This window comes from Dama dama, chromosome 26, assembly GCF_033118175.1.
Source record: "Dama dama isolate Ldn47 chromosome 26, ASM3311817v1, whole genome shotgun sequence".
Lineage (NCBI taxonomy): Eukaryota > Metazoa > Chordata > Mammalia > Artiodactyla > Cervidae > Dama > Dama dama.
The window spans coordinates 21,459,535-21,479,150 of record NC_083706.1 but is presented as its reverse complement, the minus strand read 5'-3'; the positions used below and the strand labels follow the sequence as shown (position 1 = coordinate 21,479,150).

Below are 19,616 nucleotides of genomic sequence, written 5' to 3'. Positions count from 1 at the left end.
TTATAAATGGCATTTATCTTCAGAAATTATCCTTTTATCTTAAAGTTTTGAACATATTAACAAAAATTATTTAAAATTGTACACCCAATAATTCCTATATCTAAGACTCCCATGAGCTTGTTTTAATGGCCTCTTCTTTTTTTTCTTTGTCCTGTTTTCTGACATGCTTGTTTTCTCTCTCCTTCCTTCCTTCACTTTCCTTCCTCCCTTCTTTCCTTCTTTCTCTCCTTCCCTAGATGTTATCTTGAAAAAATTTTAGAAATTCTGGAGTTCTGGTTGTTTTTCTCCTAAGAAAGCTTTTATATGGAGCTAAAATGGGCAGTTTACCTTAATCCAGTCAGGGATTGAATGAAATTTAGTCTGGTCTTCAATTTTTGTGAGGCCTATTTTGTTTACAGTCAACACTGTCTTTTAGGGAGCAGTCTCAGGGGCCCTGCTGAAGGCAAGGAATATTTACTAGAGCTCCTTCCTCCTCCTCGGCAGGCCCTGTTTTCCCATCTCTATGAGGCTCTGAAAAGCACTCCTGGCTTCTGCAGCTTCTTACAGAAGAAGCTTTCCAACTGCTCTCTCCGACAATCAACCGTCTGCTGCTTTTGAACAGACCAGGTCTTGAAGGGGAAGCATGGTGCTGAACAACTCATTTCTCTGAGTTTCCCTGGACGCCTTGCTGGTCTTCCCCAGCGGCTCAGTGGTGAAGAATCTGTCCGCGCTGCAGGAGATGCATGAGACCTGGGTTCGATCTCTGAGTTGGGAAGATCCCCTGGAGGAGGGCGTGGCAACCCACTCCAATATAAGAATATTGCCTGGAGAATCCCAGGGACAGAGGAACCTGGAGAACTATAGTCCTTGGGGTCACAAGGAGTCAGATAGGACTGAACTGACTTAGCACTCATGCATGTACGGATGCCTTGCTAGCCCCAAGTTCCAATTTTTGTCTCCCTAGCTATGTGCAACTGCTAAGACTCAGCTCTGCTTCTTTCCTCTTTTACCAGCACATTTTCTTTGCTTCTCAGTCTCTCTTGGTGCCAACTATTAATCCACAAATGCCTTGAGGGGAAAAGAAGTGTAGAAGACTGGATCTCCCTCACTTTGTGTTTCCCTGCCTTGCAAGATCTTGACTCTTAAGTCCCAATTGCCCTGATGACACTCCTGTTCCTTAAAACAAATTCTGAAAAGCTATCCACTTCTCAAGTTGTCCTTGGTAGAAGAGTTGGTCAAATCCAAGCTCATATTCAGAAGCAGAAATCCTTAAATATTCTTATTTTGTGTGAATAATAAGTGATCTTTATAGATCCAGGACATTAATTCTTTATGTAAAATATTTTTTTCTATTTTTTAGAGCTCATTTTTTATTTATAGAAGTGTTTCCTATGTCTGTTGTCAAACTTATTAGTCTTTTAAGACTTCCAATGATACTAAGAAATAATTCTCTCCTTACCTTCTTCAGACATTTTCCCCCTTGGTTTGCTGCTGTTAGGTGCTAAGTCATGTCTGACTCTTGCAACCCCATGGACTGTAGCCTGTCTGTGCATGGGATTTCCCAGGCAAGAATAGAGTAGATGGCCATTTCCTTCTCCAGGAGATCTTTCAGACCCAGGGATTGAACCCATGTCTCTTGCACTGGCAGGAGGATTCTTTACCACTAAGCCACCAGGGAAACCCTTTCCTTGCAATTAATTTTGTTGCATAACATTCTGGGAAATTTTTACTTAAAAATTATTTAAAATTATTTTTTGAATGAATTTTTCCCCTACTGCTTTGAAATTTCATCTTTTTCATATAGAATTATTATTTATACTGTTGGCTGAAATAAAAATGCAAAACATGAGAGCTATGGGTTTCAGTTTTATCTGAGCACTTACTGAGAACTGTAGCCCAGGAGAAGCCTTTCAGAGAACTCTGAGGAGCTGATCGGAAGGGGTATGGGGTGGAGATTTTGGAGAAGTGGTGGTGGGAGTGGATTTTGGAGAAGGGGTATGTGCAATCAAGCACACATCTCAGTGGAGGGTTGCTGCCAGTCATGAAGAACAGCCATCTCAGTTAATGATTTTAGTGCTCTTCTCTGAATGTGAAGATGCAAGACAATGAGTTCTTAAAATTTTCTCCAGAGAGTTTCTAATTATCTGAAGGCCTGTTCTACCAGTCTGATCTCTGTCCTGAACTTCTTTCAGGATGTGCTGAATATCAGCAACCAAGGTGGCTAATGACTCAGTTCTTGTAGAACTGGGTGATGAAGCATCATCTTTAGTTGGCAATGCTTTGGTTTTTTTTCTGAATTCTCATTGATCAGGCTCTTACTACACCTGTAATCTGCTGTTTCAGTTATTAAACTTTAAGCATTTATTTTACTACCTGGTGGTTCAAGTACTCTCTTAATATTCTTATTTGTCAATTTTATCTCAGCTGTTTATGTCAGGATTTCTTTGCCTATAGTGTCAGAAGTGATAATGATCTGAACTAAAGCAGTAGTAGTGGAGAATATAAAGCAAGAACAAGGTGAGTGATATTGATTCTTGCTGCCTATAGTGCTTGAGGGATTTGGAGTCGGGACATGGCATCTCTCATGATGCAGCCTTCGGGCTTGATAAACTGAGAGAGTGGTAGTGTCATTAACTAAGACTGAGCATATAAAAGAAGGAGAATGTAACAGAAAAGGAGGTTCATCTGTTCCTAGAGCAAAAGCAGGAGAAGCAAAGACAACTGTAAAAGATTGATAATACTTTGAAATGGCTTCGTTGACTAGTAGGATAAAAAGTTGATGTGGGAGAATTTTTTTTTAAAAATCAAGTGAAGTCCAGTTTGAGTTAGATATCAAATGAAATTTGCTATAGTACCACTTCTAACAGATGCACGATTTTTAAGGAGCAGTCCACAGCAGCCCTTTCCATATACTCAACCATGTGAGAGGCAAGCTGTAAACAATGTTTGCAGTCTATTGAAGGTCCTAAGCTTGGGAAAAGGGGTGCAGAAGGCAGACTGATCAAGTTTAGGAGGATTTTGAGCAAAAAAAACAAAAAAACAACTGCAAATGAAAAAGTACTTAGAAGCTACTGGTGAAAAATCTATTGACGTGACCTTATAAAATTTAGTTTTGTAAAGACAGAATTGAAGCCAGGCAGATTATTGCAAATATCAGATATGATTTTAAGAGTTAAAAGAGTTTTATAAGGCCTTGTTTTTATTTTCTTAGGTTATTTACATAATGAGTGCGCCCTGACCCTCTCTGTCTGGCTATGCTCTTTGCAGCTTAAGGCTAAAACAGTTTCTAGACAGGAACCCGGAGTCCAGTTTGTAAGTCTAATATGCAGCTTCCTAGTTTCTTTTGCTGTATTTATATCGACCAGTCTTCTTTTAGTCACCTTTATAAAGACTTGGAAAATGTCACCTTGAATTGTATACTCTAGCTCTAAAATATTGTCTCACTTAAATATAAAGACTAGGAAGGGAGATTTTTTAGAGATTTATTTTTAATGAAGCTTCTTTTGCTTCCTTTGACTTTGGTCATCCCCAACCCTCGCCACTGCAAATTTGGACCCCATGATCAGAGTTGTAGAATTTTGGCCTTGTAAGAAATTTTTACAGTGTATTAAGTTCTAACTTTTTCTCTGTTAAATAAATGAGACAAATGAGGGACAGAGAAGACAAGGCTGATGTCACTGGTAAGTCAAAATCAGAGCTAACCCCAGGAAATTCAGATTTCCTAACAACAGATTTAGATACTTTCACTATGGTGTGGTGATTAGAAAATTCATATTGATTCACTGTATCACTTTGCATAGTGTACCCCTCCCCCACTCTCCTTTAATATTCAGCAAAATTTTTAATGTGGAAGAATAGAAAGGGGTTTCTGATCCTCCCCCTCCAGAGTATCAGATTTCTGAAAAGAGCTGACACAAAGCACTTTTGTAACCTAATTTTGTATAAAAGCCCTGAGAGTATGCAAATAAGGCACAGAGCCAAACTTTAGAAGTGAAGTGAAGAGATAAAGAATTGATACGGTGCCCTTTTTAAGATTATACTCTAGTCCTGAATTCCTCTTCTTTCCTGGTTGACAAGCCACAAACAACTCTGACCTCAAGCAGCCTGGCCCCTGCGGAGGATGCACAGCTGGTCCAGCAGCAGATGAACCCAGCTACTTGCCAGTTCTCATTTTTTGGGCAGTGTCTGTTCAGACATGCTCACCACACCCCCATCCTGTTCTACTTCAGTGTTAGAAGGAAATGAAGCCACAATGAGAACTAAAAAGAGCTGTAACACCCTTTGTCCCCTGCCTGCCTCCTTCCTCCCTTCTCACTCCCCTCCCCACATAGAGTTACTCCACCCCAAGCAGGCTCCGGCGTGACATCCCAGGTAAAGGAACGATGAGTTGGAACTGTAGCTGCAAAGTGACACTCAGAAGCCAGAAGCTTCTGTAAGTGCCAGGTCCGCACAAGACCCACGCCAAAGCAATGGCGTTGCCACTGGAAGAATTCATCCACTCCCTTGACCTCAGGACCCTCCCCAGGGTCCTAGAAATCCAGTCAGGCTTCTATTTTGAAGGTAAGCACCTTCCTATCTTTTGATTAGCTACAATATGCTCAATATACTGTTAGGAATTTAGGTGCAAGCTTTTTCAACAGAAAATATATGAGTTCTGTTAAAGGAAAGGTCATTATCAGAGACAGTAATTGAGAAATTGTCAAGACTTAATATATTGTGTTGAAAGGAGAAACTGGATAAGACTGGTGTGGATAGGGGCTAGGAAGTGAGTGAAGCTTCTTGAACTTTTTGTAGGGCTTTAAATAGTTCAACATGAATTATTCTTGCCTTTCCTTTGAAACTGGTTGTAATTCAAGTGAAAAGTTATCTGTATCTATGTTTCTAGAACATAAAATACAGTTTTTGGGTTGTTTTTTTTTTTTTTTTTTAAAACAGCTATTAAAAGCACAGCATTTAGGAAGAAAATTTCACCAAAATCTTAACCACTTCTAAATGTTGCTTATATCAATGTTTCTCTCCCTCTTTCCACAGTGGTCTAACTTCTAATTTAATAATGGCATTCATATTTAAAGGTATAGAAGTTAACACTTACTCAATACAAGATAATTTTTATAGAATCTTTATCAGAGTTCTAAAGTCAGAGTTCAACTAAGACTGTTGAATAAGTTAGTGTGCTTTGGTGTAACTTACTCTATTACTTCAAAGAAAGCATTAAGACTCACAACATATACAATACATACCCTCAATTTTTTTAAGCAGTGCTTCGAATATATGTAAGACAGAGTCATTTTCTGGGGAAATATATATTTCTGGTTCCAAGGGTGGTAGAATCGAGCCAGTCATACAATTAAGTCCAGAAAAGGTACTGGGAAGGTAAAAAGCTGTAGGTAGGAAAATCTTTCCCATTTGCAGACAAAATAATTTTTTAGATATTATATTAAGAAATAACATGATTGATGAATGTCAGACCCAGTTCACACACACACAAACACACACTTGCACACCTGTGAGTCTGTGCTCTAGTGCCTGGGAGCTGTGGCTACTGGCCCCGGGGTGCTCCTGAGCCCGAGTTCCCCAAGAGGAGAAGCCGCCACAGTGAGAAGCCCTTGCCCCGCGTCTAGAGCAGCACTCACTTACTGTGACGAGAGGACCCGCAGGCAGCGGGGAAGATCCAGCACAGCCAAAATAAATATATAAAACAAAATCACCTTATAGGAGAGAGTGAGTTAACCTCTTGAGGTAGTACAGAGTGACTTTTACTAAGACTGTACGATTTATAGCAGAATAGAATGAGTGAATGTGGGTGGTAAAGAATTCACCTGCAGTGCAGGAGATGTGGCAGACACGGGTTTGATGCCTGAGTCGGGAAGATCCCCTGGAATAGGAAATGGCAGCCCCCTCCAGGATGCTCACCTGGACAATCCCATGGACAGAGCTACCTGGCGGACTGCAGTCCATGGGGTCACAAAGAGTCGGATGTGACTGAGCGGGCATGCACAGGCAATGAATTGGTGTAGGCAGCCATCAGTTTTCTACAGACCATTTTGTTTAATTCATTTGTAAATGGATTATTTTGAAGCAGACCGTATTTTTCCATATATATAATATTGCGAAATGTATCTTTGTTCCTAAGCTGTACCCAAGTCATTGTTTGGTCTCATAGTTTGTGCTTTTAAGATTTCACATTAGAAAGTTCTTCCTCATGTTTGGTTTACAAAGATATTTTCTTATGTTATTTTAAATCAACTTTAAATTTCATATTTAAATTTTAAACTATGCCATGAAGTGCAGAGGAATCCAATTTGAATTTTTTCCATATAGTAACTGCAATTTTCTAGCACCGTTTGCTAAGCTAGCCATCATTTTCTCTCTGATTTGTGTTCTTGTCTTTAAGTTATCTGCTCATAACTGGGTTGGTTTGTCTCTTAAATATCTCTTCTGTTCATTAGTCTGTCTTTTCTCAATTGTGTTCAAGCATTGTTTTTGGAACTATGGCTTTGGCATAAGCATAGTTCACATATAAACCAATCTCTTTGCTCCTTTATCCTAAGTTGATGTAGCTATTCACAGACCTTTCAAACATGTCTTGAAATAAATCAATTGATTACTTTAAAAATTCAACTGGGAAAAAAAATTCAACTGGAATTTGCATTAGAGTATGTTGATTTTATAGATTAACTTGGGAAGGATTGACATTTTTACTTTAAATCTTGCAAAAGAACATACTCTCTCCATGTGTTCAGACTGTCTTCATCCTTTAATACTTTACTATTATGCTACACTTCACTTAAGAGAAAAAAGCATACATCTTGATGAATTTTCACAAATTAAGTGTATCCATGTAACCACCATCACGGTCAAGAAATAGAAAATTACAAGTATTTTGGAAGTTACATCTTGTGCTCTTTCTCAGTCATTATCTACCATCTTCCCAAGAAGTAACCCTTATCAGACTTTTGCCCATTTATGAACTTTATATTAATGAAACATTATAACAGTATCCTTTTATGTTTGGCATATATGTTCAACATTATCTTTGTAAAATTAATCCATGCTGTTCTATATAGGCTATTCATTCCAGTGTGTGTAATATTCCAGTAGAGGAATATATTGCAATTTATTTATCCATTCCACTACTAATAGGCATTTGAATTATGTCCAGTTTGAAGATGTCTGTTAATGTTGTCATGAACATTCTTATATATGTGTGTTCACACGTGTGTCATATTCAATTGTGTATATAAATGAGTGGGATTGCCACATCACACGGGATGCATATGTTTGGTTTGGGTAGGTAATGGAAAACAAGTTTCTTAAGTAGTTATATCATGCTATCTTCCTACCAGCAGAACATGAGAATTCTAATTAATCCATATTCTTCATAACACTTGATATCTCTTTTTAAGATAATTGAGATTTAGATATAATATCATATATTTTCAAATGTACAAAACTGTGATTCATTATTTGTACATATAGCAAAAGTATCACCACTATAAATCTAGTTAACACATATTACCACACATGATTACAGTTTTGTTTTTTTTTTCTTGTGATGGGAACTTTTAAAATTTACTTTCTTAGCAACTCTCAGAGTCTGGTTCTCTCCTGAAAAGACAAGGATTTAATTTGTAAGTGATAAGGCATCAGTTTTTTAAAAATCTCCCTGATGATTAAAAATGAAGCCAAATTTGAGAACTAGTATCGTAAAACCAGTTCTCCCAATTTTTTTTATTAGCAGTTCATTGTTTTATAGAGAATTGACATGATCTTTAAATGAAGTCTTCTTCTGAACCATGAACCTAGTTTATCTGTCTAGTTATATGAATAGATATCTTTTCACTTCTGTCTGTAACATTTAATAACTTTTATTTGTGAAGTTTTTACACTTCTATTTCAGATTTATTCTTAGTTAACTGATTGATTTTTAAAATTCCATTATAAGTGGTATCTTTTGAAGTTTTCATTTATTCTTTGTGTGTTTGAATTCTAAGAATATATCTTTATTTCAGATTTGTTATATACATATTTAAGTTTTCTGTAAATGTTGATAGGTTCTTATTCTTTCCAATGATTGTACTTTATTTTCCTTCAGTTAAAGTATTAGCTACTGTTTCTATCAATAGTATTTTATCAAATAAGAGTAATGATAAAAGCCTCGTTTTACTCACCTCACAACCATAGAGAGAAAGTTTTAATAATTTATCATTAAATATAATGTTTGGTTTAATTTAAAGAAGTTTCTAATTTTCTACCAGTTTTTTAAGTCATAAAGGTATGTTTACTTTATCAAATTTTTAAATAACTTTTGTGATGATAATTTTTTTGCACTGATTTTTTAAAATCTTAAGTCATTTATTTGTGGGATAAGATCAATTTGGTTATATATCATTGAATTCAGTTTATTAGTTTTAAAGAACTTTTGTATTTCTTTTAGGGTATGAAATTGGCTTATAATTTTAATCTTGTATGACATCCTACCCAGGTTTTTTTATTGAGTTATGTTGAGCTTATAGAACTTCTTGGGTAGAGTCTTTTTTCTTCTTCTAAAGATATCATAAAAATTAGATGTAATTTCTTATTTAAATATTTAGTAAAATTACAAATAAAGCCATTCTGAGCTGGGATTTCTGATGTAGATAAGTTTTTTGATTATGACTTCAGTTTTTTAAGTAGTAAGGTCTTTCCATCCATTAACATAGTTTATCTCTCAGTAAAAATAAACAAACTAAAAATTCATCTTTCTGATCATGTATTAGAATTTAAAAAAAAAATGTCTCTGTAGAGATCCTGTGTATTCTAAAGCTAGTTCCTAGAATGCAGACACATACACATGTTGTATTGCTATATTGACTGATACCGTATTTCCTCTGTTCTCATTGATTACCACTGAAGTGGAAATGTAAGTACCTATTACTGTCATACTGATAAACTTATTAATTTTAATAATTTATTTTTTATTTCTCTGATTTTCCTAAATATTGATATCATTAGAAAACATTGAGTTGGGTCTCTTGCCTCATGTGTTTTGCAACTGTTCATTTTTCCTTATATTGATAGTATAGTCCAGAGCCTCCAGTACTGTGTTAAAAAATGAGAATTATGAATCATAAAGAATGTGTTTAAAACTCCTTCATTAAGTAGAGTATTCTAGAACTGATGTTTAGTCGTCACTAAATTAAGGAAGTTCCTATCTATTCCTTGCTTTCTAGGTTGTTTGGTTTCTTTGGTCTGCTAATGAAATTACCTTTAAAAGATTTTTCAAACTGAAGAATCTTTTAATATAGTATTGATAATAATATGTAGTAACATTTGAAATACAAAGTAGGAATTTGATATATTTAAGGATTTTTGCACTTGATCATAATCGAAATGAGCTAATAGACTCATTTATAATTTTAGATTCAAGATAACACTAGCTTTCTAAAGTGAACTACATAGATTTTGTTGTTTTCTTTTTTTTTGAGGTATTTGAAAAGAGAGAAATGGGCCTTAAACTCTTTAATTTGGTAAAATTCTCTTATAAGAATAACTGGATGTGAAATTTTGGGGAGGGAAATCAGAATTTGGTTTGGTGAAATCCTCTGTTGTTTTGCTTCTCTCCTTGATTTCTGACTCTATTATTTTCTCGTGTCCTTTGCTCTCCTGCTCCTTTTCTGGCTTCCTGGTATAAATCACAGTCATTTTAAAAACATTTCTTTCTTGGTAAGTACGCCTAAGCCTATATTTTTCTCTAGATACTTGTTTCTTTCCCATAAATTTTGCCTTGTAATATTTTCACTTTTACTCAGTTCTGAGTACATGTTTTTCCTTTTAAATCCAATGGCTATTTATTTTCTGATAATATAACATTGTTGTTAGCTGTTCTTGTCTTTTAATTACTAGTTTTATTGTATGTTGTTAGAGAACAGTAGTCTATATTGTATTGTATTACTGTTCCTTTGAAATTGATTCAGGCTTCCTTTATGACATGAAACGTGAAACATCAAGTGAGTCTCAGCATGGACTAGCTTATATAAAATACAATAACACATTATCAGGCATTGTTCAAAAGGCTAGAATCATGGAAGGGATTGGGGAAGCCCCTACCCTATTGGGGCTTATATTCCAGTGGCTGGAACAAATGACAAACAGCTGACAGATTTGATATATACACAAGTACCATGAAGAACTAAATAAGTAGAGAGCAAAGCAAGAGGGGGAGGAGATGATCTTTTGCTAGGGCAATCAGGGCAGATAGCTCTGCTGAGATGATATTTGAGCAGAGGCCATAATAAACTGAGGAAATGAGTCTTGCATATTTCTGGAAGAACATTTCTGCTGAGGACAGAGCAAGTGCAAACCATATAATAGATCTCTTTATCTAAGTAAGAAGCAAAAAGGAGACATGTGAGGATAAAGCAGAGCAATTGAGGGGAAACAGTGGAAATGAGGCTGAGGACATGCGGATGCACAAATTTTGTAGGCCTTAAAAGCCATGTAATACATAATTTGCTACATAGTGGGGCTGGGGAAGTGGGTGGGGACCAGTAAGATAAAATGATCAGTGAACTTCTCTCTAAAGAGCTGGTTTAGTAGCAGAGACCTGAATGCTGAGAAGGAATCAGACAAGAAAATATCCTGGAGGTGAGTGTTCCAAACAGAGTGAACATCTAGGCCAAAAGGGGCTTAGTCTGTTTGAAGAAGAGAAAAATGTCCCTGTACCTTGAACATATAAGACAAAACGGGAAAGTCATATGAGAAAGAGATTTAAGGAATGGGCAAGAGCATTTCAAGGAGTTTAGATTTTATAACTGGTAATGACCAATGCACAGTAGGAGATTGACGGGACTTGTCACCATTTTTGGTGGGACTGCACAGGCCTTTGCAGGGCAAAAGTGGGTTGAGACACTTTAGGACTGTGTGATAATCCAGAAGAGAGTTCGTGTTACTTTGATTCAGTTGGAAGAGAAATGACGAATGTAGTGTGTACTTTAGAGGTAGAAATGTCAGGACTTGCTAATAGATTTGATATGGGTGTGAGGTAGGAGAAGACTAAATGATGCATGACAGGACTTTGACCTTAACCATTAGATAGATGTTTGTACCTTTGACAGAGTTGTGAAGACCTTGGCAGGGTAGAGGTTTGATAGAGAAAGCAAAAACTCATTTTGGACATGTTAAATCTGTTATTCACCCAAATGGAAATTTCAAGTAGACAATTGAAAAAAATAAATTTTGACCACAGATTGAAATAATGACTGGAATGCCCCGTCCTTGAGCTAATTGATCAGGACTTTATTCAATCACAAACCTTGTAGGCTAAAAACAAAAAAAATGAGCACATACCTTAAAATATCAATTTCTTTATTGTTATTTATGGTAATTCTAAAGCATACACAGTAGTAAAAATTATAAGAGGATAAAGATGAAGTTAATAATGTTTTAAACAATTTAAATGTTTTATTAGTAATAAACCCATTTTTCTCTCATAAAAGTTAAATTATTATAATATATTAACTATTATTTAACATTATTGAAAGTATTAAATATTTCCATTATTGAATACTTCAGTATTTGGAAAAATGTTGATTTAATACCATGTGATAGGGTGATTCAAAGACATAGCTGTAATGTATTTATTTCAGTGCTTGTTTTAAATAATAGCCCTTAAAGATACCTTGTCAAGGTCCAGTATACAGCATGTACACACCATATAAAATATACATTTAAGGAAGATTTATCATTAATGTTGGTGGCCATCAATCCATATGTGAAATAATTTTCTTCATAAATCTGATTTTGGCAGTTTCTTTAGACAGCAGCTGTATGTAGCTGATGACAAGTTCGTACTAGGAATAGAAGTGTCACTCTGTCATTTTCTTCTTGATAGGTTCTGCAATTTTCAATTCCGAAATGTCTTTGTAGGCATCTTACAAAGTTATTGCCTACTTTGTGGAGAGTTGAAACTGGATTATAATAATTCTTAACTTGATCTGTATACAATCCATTATATGCAAGTATTGCAAGAAAATGAAAGAAAGAAGACAATTGCTTTCATTCATGTTTTTGGAATTCTGAAACTGTCTCAACATGTTGGGGACTATACATGTCATGTGACCATCTGGTATGGGAATAAATTAAATTTTTTATAATTAAATACTAGAGTTTAAAATTAAATTTTAGAAAATCTTTAGAGTAAATGTTAGTATAGTTTAATTTTATTTTTATATAAAAATTAATACAAATGGAAGCTCTAATATTTTCTTCTTTTATCTCCCTTCTCAAAATAATAATTATCATAGATTTTTCTCTTTAAATTTTGAGTACATCATAGAATTGGACTTCCTGACTCTTTTCTGACCATAGGACATGGGACTTGCATTAACCAATGTAACGAGAGCAGACGTAAGGTGTATCATTTTGAACAGACGCTTTAAGAACCAGTTAATAATTTAACATATTTTATCCTGGTAGATCATGTCAAAATGAAGCCTTCAACAGTCTGGATCTCTAAGTAACTATAGTTATTAGACACCCTGCCTTCACTCATTTGAATTGGACACAGAGTGAAATGAGAAATATACCTTTATTATTTAAATCTCTGAGAATTTGAAGTTGTTTGTTATTTCAGCATATGTGTTTGTGTGTGTGTGTGCACTCACGTGTGTGTGCACGCATGCGCGCTCATTCATGACCAACTCTTTGTGACCCTACGGACTGTAGCCCACCAATCTCCTCTGTCTATGGGATTTTCTTCGCAAGAATACTGGAGCGGGTTGCCATTTCCTCCTCCAGGGGATCTTCCTTATCCAGGTATCAAACCCACATTTCCAGTGTCTCCTGAATTGGCAGATGGGTTCTTTACCACTGAGCCACCTGGGAAGCCCTATTTCAACATAATTCTTTCCTTACTGATACAAGTTATATTCATTATAACTAGAACTGCATTTATTACCAACTAAAAAAACTAGATATTAGGCAAACTCTGGAGACAGTCATACAATCCCAGGAAAGTTAGTTGATAATAATGTTACCACATTTTTATGGAAAAGTGAATTTACCACTCTGTATTCAGGAAATATTTGCTGCTTGACTATTCTGCATATTGCTAATATTACCATTTATCACTGATTACTTCATATATGTAACCAGTTTGATGTTGTCTTAAAATTTGGGCAAAAACAAGATTTGCTTGTATTACAATCTTGCTCAATTAACTGGATGTTGAAAAAATGGTTTTTCTCTATAGAAATAATATGTGCACATGGCTAGAAAATTGGAAAATGTAGAAAAATAAATATTGAATAATTTCATCAAATATAAAGAAATATGATTAACATTTTGATGTATTAACTTCTAATTTTTATAAAAGTATGAATTAACTTTTAAAAGGAGAAAAATTTATGCCAATTTCTCCCCCATGCTTTATCCAGAATATCACCACTCACTGAGACCTCCATCTACCCCCTTGGTGGGTTCATATCATCATAACATATTGCCAGGATTATCAAAATAGCCACCTAATTGGTCTCCCTACTTGTCTTTCACTCTTGAAGTCTATTCTTATAGCATCCAGAGTCATGCTTGTAAGTGGTATGCCAGATTATGCTGCTTCTCTGTTAAAAAATCTCCAATGGCTCTCCCAGTTTTTCTCAAAATAATGACCTTCCAATGGGAAATAGGCTTTTATTTTTCTATGTTTACTCTCATTATTGCTCTGACTTTATTGTTTACAAATCTTTCCCTTCTAACCCCATTGACCTCCTCACTGTTCCTCAAACTTGAGGATATGCTTCTGCCTTAAAACTTTGCTCCCACTTTTTCCTTGAGTCGGCAAGCTCTTCAACCAGATGTCAACTTGTGAGGCTTATCTGACCACCCTATTTATTACTGAAAAATTTTTGTTCCCTCTCCCCTATATTCCCTATACTATTAAATTCTTCATTGTTTTGGAATCAAAACACTATCTTCTTATATATCATGTAGGTTATTATTTATTGTTTATTTTTGCATCTTTCCCCATTAAATTTTGCTTATAGTTTAAATGAGGTATTAATTTTTTTGAGGTATTAATTTTTAAAACCATACAATTCATCTCTTATAGGTATACAATTCAATGATTTTTAGTAAATTTATAGAGTTGTGCAACCACCACCAATGTTAGACCATTTCCATCACCCCAAAGAAGTCCCTTGAGCTATTTGCCAATCATTATTGCTTACATTTCCAGCCTCAGGCAACCACTGCTCTCCTTTCTGTCTATAAATTTGCCTTTTCTATGCATTTCATATAAAATAAATCATACAGTATATAGTGTTTTGAAACTAACATTTTACTTAGCTTAATGTTTTTAAGGTTCATCTATGTTGTAGCATATATTACTATTCTGGTGTGTTTTTTGTTCCTAAATAGTTTTTTGTGTATGGATATACCACATTTTGTTTATTCAATACCAAAGGCCATTTGTATTATCTCCCTTTTGGAGATAATATGAATAATGTACCATTTTAATTTCCCATTTACAATGAATTTGGATTCCAGTTTCTCCAAATCCTTGCTAAAACTTGTGTATCTTTTGTTTTATAATCAATGGTATATCACTGTAGTTTTAATTTCATTTCCTTAATGACAAGTGATGTTGAGCATTTTTGTCTGTGCTTAGTAGCATCTATTTGCCTTTTTTTGAAATAGCATCTCTTCAGATTTTTTGGCCTTTGTCCTCTTGTTATTGAGCTGTGAGACTTATCTCTGTATTTTGGATATTTGATTTGCAAATATTTTCAGATATATAATTGAAAATATTTTCTTCTGTTCTATGGCTTGTCTTCATTTCCATAATATTATCTTTTGAAACAAAAAGATTTTAAATTTATAGAGTCAAGATGTGTCATACATTTTTTATCATGTTACCTAACTCAAAGTTAGAAAAATTTCCTCCTATTTTGTGTTGGGGGTCCACCAGATCACTCCTGGTCTTGCTGATTTTCTAGAAATACGGAACTCAGAGAAGCTGTTAAACTGAGTTACAGTTTACCACAGGGAACAAAGAAAAACTAAAGCCAGTAAAGAAAAAGGCATATATACAGCAGGGTCTATGAGAAAACAAATTGCCAGTTACCCTCTCCCAGTGAAGATACATGGATAATGTTTAATTCTCCTAGCAATGATGTGTCACAATAAGGACATATTATTTCCAATTAGGGATGCTCATCTGTGCCTTCGTATCCAAGGTTTTTATTGGAGCAGTTAAACAAGCATGGAGGATTTGTGTGACTGACCTCACCTACTGGGTCTTCAGACCCTCTAGAGATCAAGTGGTGCTGTATGGTCCAGGACCCCAAATGGACCGTAAAGGGCATTCACCATAAATCACATTGTTAGCATACTCTATCTGGTGTGGCCCAAGATCCCAGATATAAAACACTCTTATCTGACAGGATAAGGGCTTAGATGTTTTCTCTCCAGAGCCAGTTAAGGGGTAGTCCTTTCTTTGATATGTGCAGGGTTTGAGCACCCTCAGTAATGGTTAACTCATTACTGCACAGTTTTTTTTTTCTTACATACACAAGTTTTACCTCTTATCTCTAGGTCTAAGATCCATTTGCATTAACTAGAATTTTCTGAAGCCTTAATTCCAAGTAACTTAAGAATTAATCAACTCTCTATACAGTTATGAAGCATGCTGGGGATGACTCAGGTACAACAAGATCTCTCTAGCTGAGAGAGGTGAGGGAGTTAACCAAACAGATATCTGGTGAATGGCTTTCCAAGTTACGAGAATATCTTTAGTGAAATATTATGGTGAGAGTATGCTGGTGTATTTCAGAAAAAGTGAGAAACCACTGAGGCTAGAAGGAGGAGGAGAGTGGACAGAAATGATATCGGAGGGGAAATGGTGCAGAACCATATGTAGTTCTTTTGAATATTATAAGAGTTTTACTCTTAGAATTGGAACTTGGAGGTACCAATCTAAATTAGCAAAAGCAACTAAAACAATGCAAGAACTCTTCTCATCACTTTGAATATAGAGTCTATTAGCCATTTCTTCTGTTTACCAAAATGAATATTGATGAAAGCACACATACATTTGCAGAAGTGAGAGCATAGTTTTGCTTAAATAAGCCCTAAATATAATGTTCAAAAGTGTTTCTTATAGCAATTTTTAAATACCATGAAAATGTTTTCCCTCTTGGGGAAAGTAAGATTTGGAGGAGGTAAGATTTTTAAATATTGTGTTTTGAATATATTAAATATCATATTTCTTTTTCCTGCCAAAATATGTTAAAATTATGGAAATTAGTCCTTAAATTGTATCTGCCTCCCTGCATTTCTTCTCTCTATCCTTCCTTCTACAAAATGAATAGAGAATGATTCTTGTCCTTAAGGACTCTTTAGGACAGTAAAAGAAGATAGATTTTTAAAAAATCAATACATGTGCTATATTGTGAAATGTATTTTAATAAACTGTTTTGTGAACACTGAGAATTTACCACCCAAAAAGCTTACCAAGAGGTGATGATATTTTTCCGCAGCCTATATAGAAAATGAGTAAGCAAATAAGAGAATTTCAGAATGAGAAAAAAATGTTTAGATCATTATACAAGTTTGAAAATTCAAAATGTGATCCAAGAACAGCTCAGAGAATAATAGGTGACCAGGTAATTTGTTGTCATATTTTAAGTGGCTTCTGAGCTGTAATAAGGTTATTGAATTTATGCTGTAATCAATAGTAATTTATAAAAGGATATTATTTTTATATCTGATTATAAAAGTAAATCATGTTGATTGTAAATTTGAAAATTATAGAAAAAGTTAAAGAATTTCTGAGATTTTAAGGCAAAAAAAAGTCTCAGATGAGTAGATTAGACATCTATTCCAGTAGAGGTTTACTAGATGAATATGAGACAAACAGCAAGGATCTAGTAGCAGCTACAAATAGAAAAGACAGGATCTGTGGTCTTTTTGGGTCAAACATTCTGAACTTCACAGTTTATGAGCTGTGAGCAAGAGGGAGGAGTTGATGACAGATCAGAGGTTTCTGGACTAAGAAAACATGGTGGGTGATAAAAATATTACTTGAAAGACTTGCCACAAGAGCAGCAGTTGTTTTGGAGATGGAGGGCTGATTCAGTTACATTCCAATGAGCATGAGCTCCTGTAGGACATTCAGATGCGGATGGACGTTAGCCCGCCAAAAATGTATGTCTGAAGTAAAAAGAGTAGGAGGCTTCCCAGATTTAATATATCAGAATTGTAAGTGGGTGAAAAAAGCCTTGTTATTTCAGGATTGCGCTGTAGTGCATGCGTCAGGTCAGAAATATGTGGATCTCAAAGAGCAACATGGAAAGTATGGATAGAGAAGAAGTTGGTCAAGTCGACAAAGAATAAAGGAAAAAAAGTCTCTGTTGAAGGAGAAATTGGAGAAAGTGGGCTGGTTTGTCAATCAAAATAAATGAACAGAAAGCATTAGAATGGAAGTGTCAGAGATAACATAGTTTATGATAGATTATTGACTATGATAGCTCTATATACTGAAGGATTATTATGGGATGGGTATATAGATTTGGGTGTGTAAGCATATGTAATGCGTGTATAAATGTGTTTTGCATATGTATGTTTATACATAAATATATCTGAATATATCTAATACAACACATATAATTAAATAATACTTTATCCTCATCTGTACACAAATTTAGTACATGTATGCATATATATTTAATCTTATTAAATTTTTTATATTTATTTTTTATTTTTATTTTTTTTTCACTTATTTTTATTAGTTGGAGGCTAATTACTTTACAATATTGTAGTGGTTTTTGTCATACATTGACATGAATCAGCCATGGATTTACATGTATTCCCCATCCCGATCCCCCCCTCCCACCTCCCTCTCTACCCGATCCCTCTGGGTCTTCCCAGTGCACCAGGCCTGAGCACTTGTCTCATATAAAAAATTTACTCGTATATTTTTTTTTATACATTTTTTATACATTTATACATTATAAATACATTTAATCCTTGGTGTTATCTGCTGAAATTATTATTATTATTTCCATTTTCAAGACACCTATTTGCCCCAGAGATAAAACTTGTAGTGAAGTTTATTCTTGCTCTTCCTACCTGAAGAGTTTATGATATTCTGTAGTAAATCCTATCTTTATAAAATCAACATTTTTAGAAATTTTATAACTATTTACTGTTTGACTATACAATTGGGTTACAAACAAACACAAGAAATAGCTTGTATTAGATACACATTTGGTTTGTCTTTTAGGACTTGGTGGCTCAGTGGTAAAGAACCTGCCTATCAGTGGTGGAGACGAGATGCGGGTTCGATCCCTGGGTTGGAAAGATACCCTCTGAGAGGCCAGGGCATCTCACTCCAGTATTCTTGCCTGGAGAATCCCATGGTCAGAGGGGCCCAGTGGGCTACTGTTCATGGGGTCACAGAGTCAGATGTGACAGAAGTGACTTAGTATGCACAAGCACGCACATTCTACTACTGATTACAATTTCAATTTAATAAGTATGATGTTAAAAATTAACTTGAACTGGTTAAATGCATTGAATGATGATACATAGTGAACTATATGAACATGACTTTTATTAATTTGACACATGTATGAGTTCATGTGGCAAAAAATCGTGCCTATTTTAATACCAACATAATTCTTTTATGGCTAATTGACTTTAACTTTTTTAAGGTTTAGTTTAATCAGCTAGGGATATGGTAGTAGAATCAGGGAAAATTTGAAAATTATAGCATTGTATTCAACTTATGTTTATTCATATTTCATAAGTTTTAAATATTAGGGCAAAAGAAAACTTTTTTTTCACTTTTTAATATTAATTCACAATATTGATATTGGTTGATACAGACTCAAGAGAAACAAAATTTTGTAAAGGCTAATGAAATATGTCCTGTCACATATTTAAAAAATAATTTCAGTTAAATGACACAGAGCACCAGTATTTCTCTACATGAACTTATATTTATAATAATGTATTAAAGATGAACATTACATTTCTTAAGTAGAATTTTCTAAATATTTACAACAGATTCTGTTGAGCTTCGCAGGTTTAAAACTGCTCTTGATTCAGGAAGATCTAAGTTTGCAGACAGTGAAAGTTGAACACTTTCAATATCTAAGCTTTACAATTCGGTAAAACTTATTATATCCCAATATTTGAAATTGATAATATGACTAATTAAAAAAATATAAATTGGCTCTATTTGTGTCAGTGTCATATAGTTGAACACTAAAATGACTATCAGAATAGAATTTGGCAAACCTGAACATTCAATTTTATTTTAAAAATGTTGATTTGGTAATATGCAAAATTAACATTCATTAAAGCACAATATTATTTGAAATGATGTTAAATGTTTTTCTATAGAAACCTTGGAATCATTTTTTATCTAAGGCTTAACACCTCAGCTACTGTATATCGTGACTCTTAGACTGGTTCTAGGCCATACACTACAGATCAATGAATTATCCTTTTAGTGTAATTAAACATTACATTTTAAAAAATAAAATAAAAATAAGTGTGTGGCATTTTTGTGTTTGTACTTGAATGGAACACATTTTTTCCCTAAAACTTAACTCAAGCAGAACTTATTTTAGGAAAAAGCCCTAAAATAGGAACAT

At 34.6% G+C, this 19,616-nt stretch overlaps 1 protein-coding gene across 3 annotated transcripts in view; it reads left to right on the top strand.

Annotated features, from left to right (window-relative positions):
* The first annotated feature begins 4,276 nt into the window (after positions 1-4,276).
* THEMIS (thymocyte selection associated) overlaps positions 4,277-19,616 on the top strand; it is a 190,898-nt gene continuing 175,558 nt past the window's right edge. Inside the window, exon 1 of one of the 3 annotated variants that reach the window (XM_061130153.1) lies at positions 4,277-4,539. In XM_061130153.1, the coding sequence (XP_060986136.1) occupies positions 4,449-4,539 (91 nt within the window). In that variant the 5' untranslated portion in view covers positions 4,277-4,448. The remainder of the gene's footprint in view (positions 4,540-19,616) is intronic. The other 2 variants (XM_061130151.1, XM_061130152.1) reach the window with 2 other exon arrangements.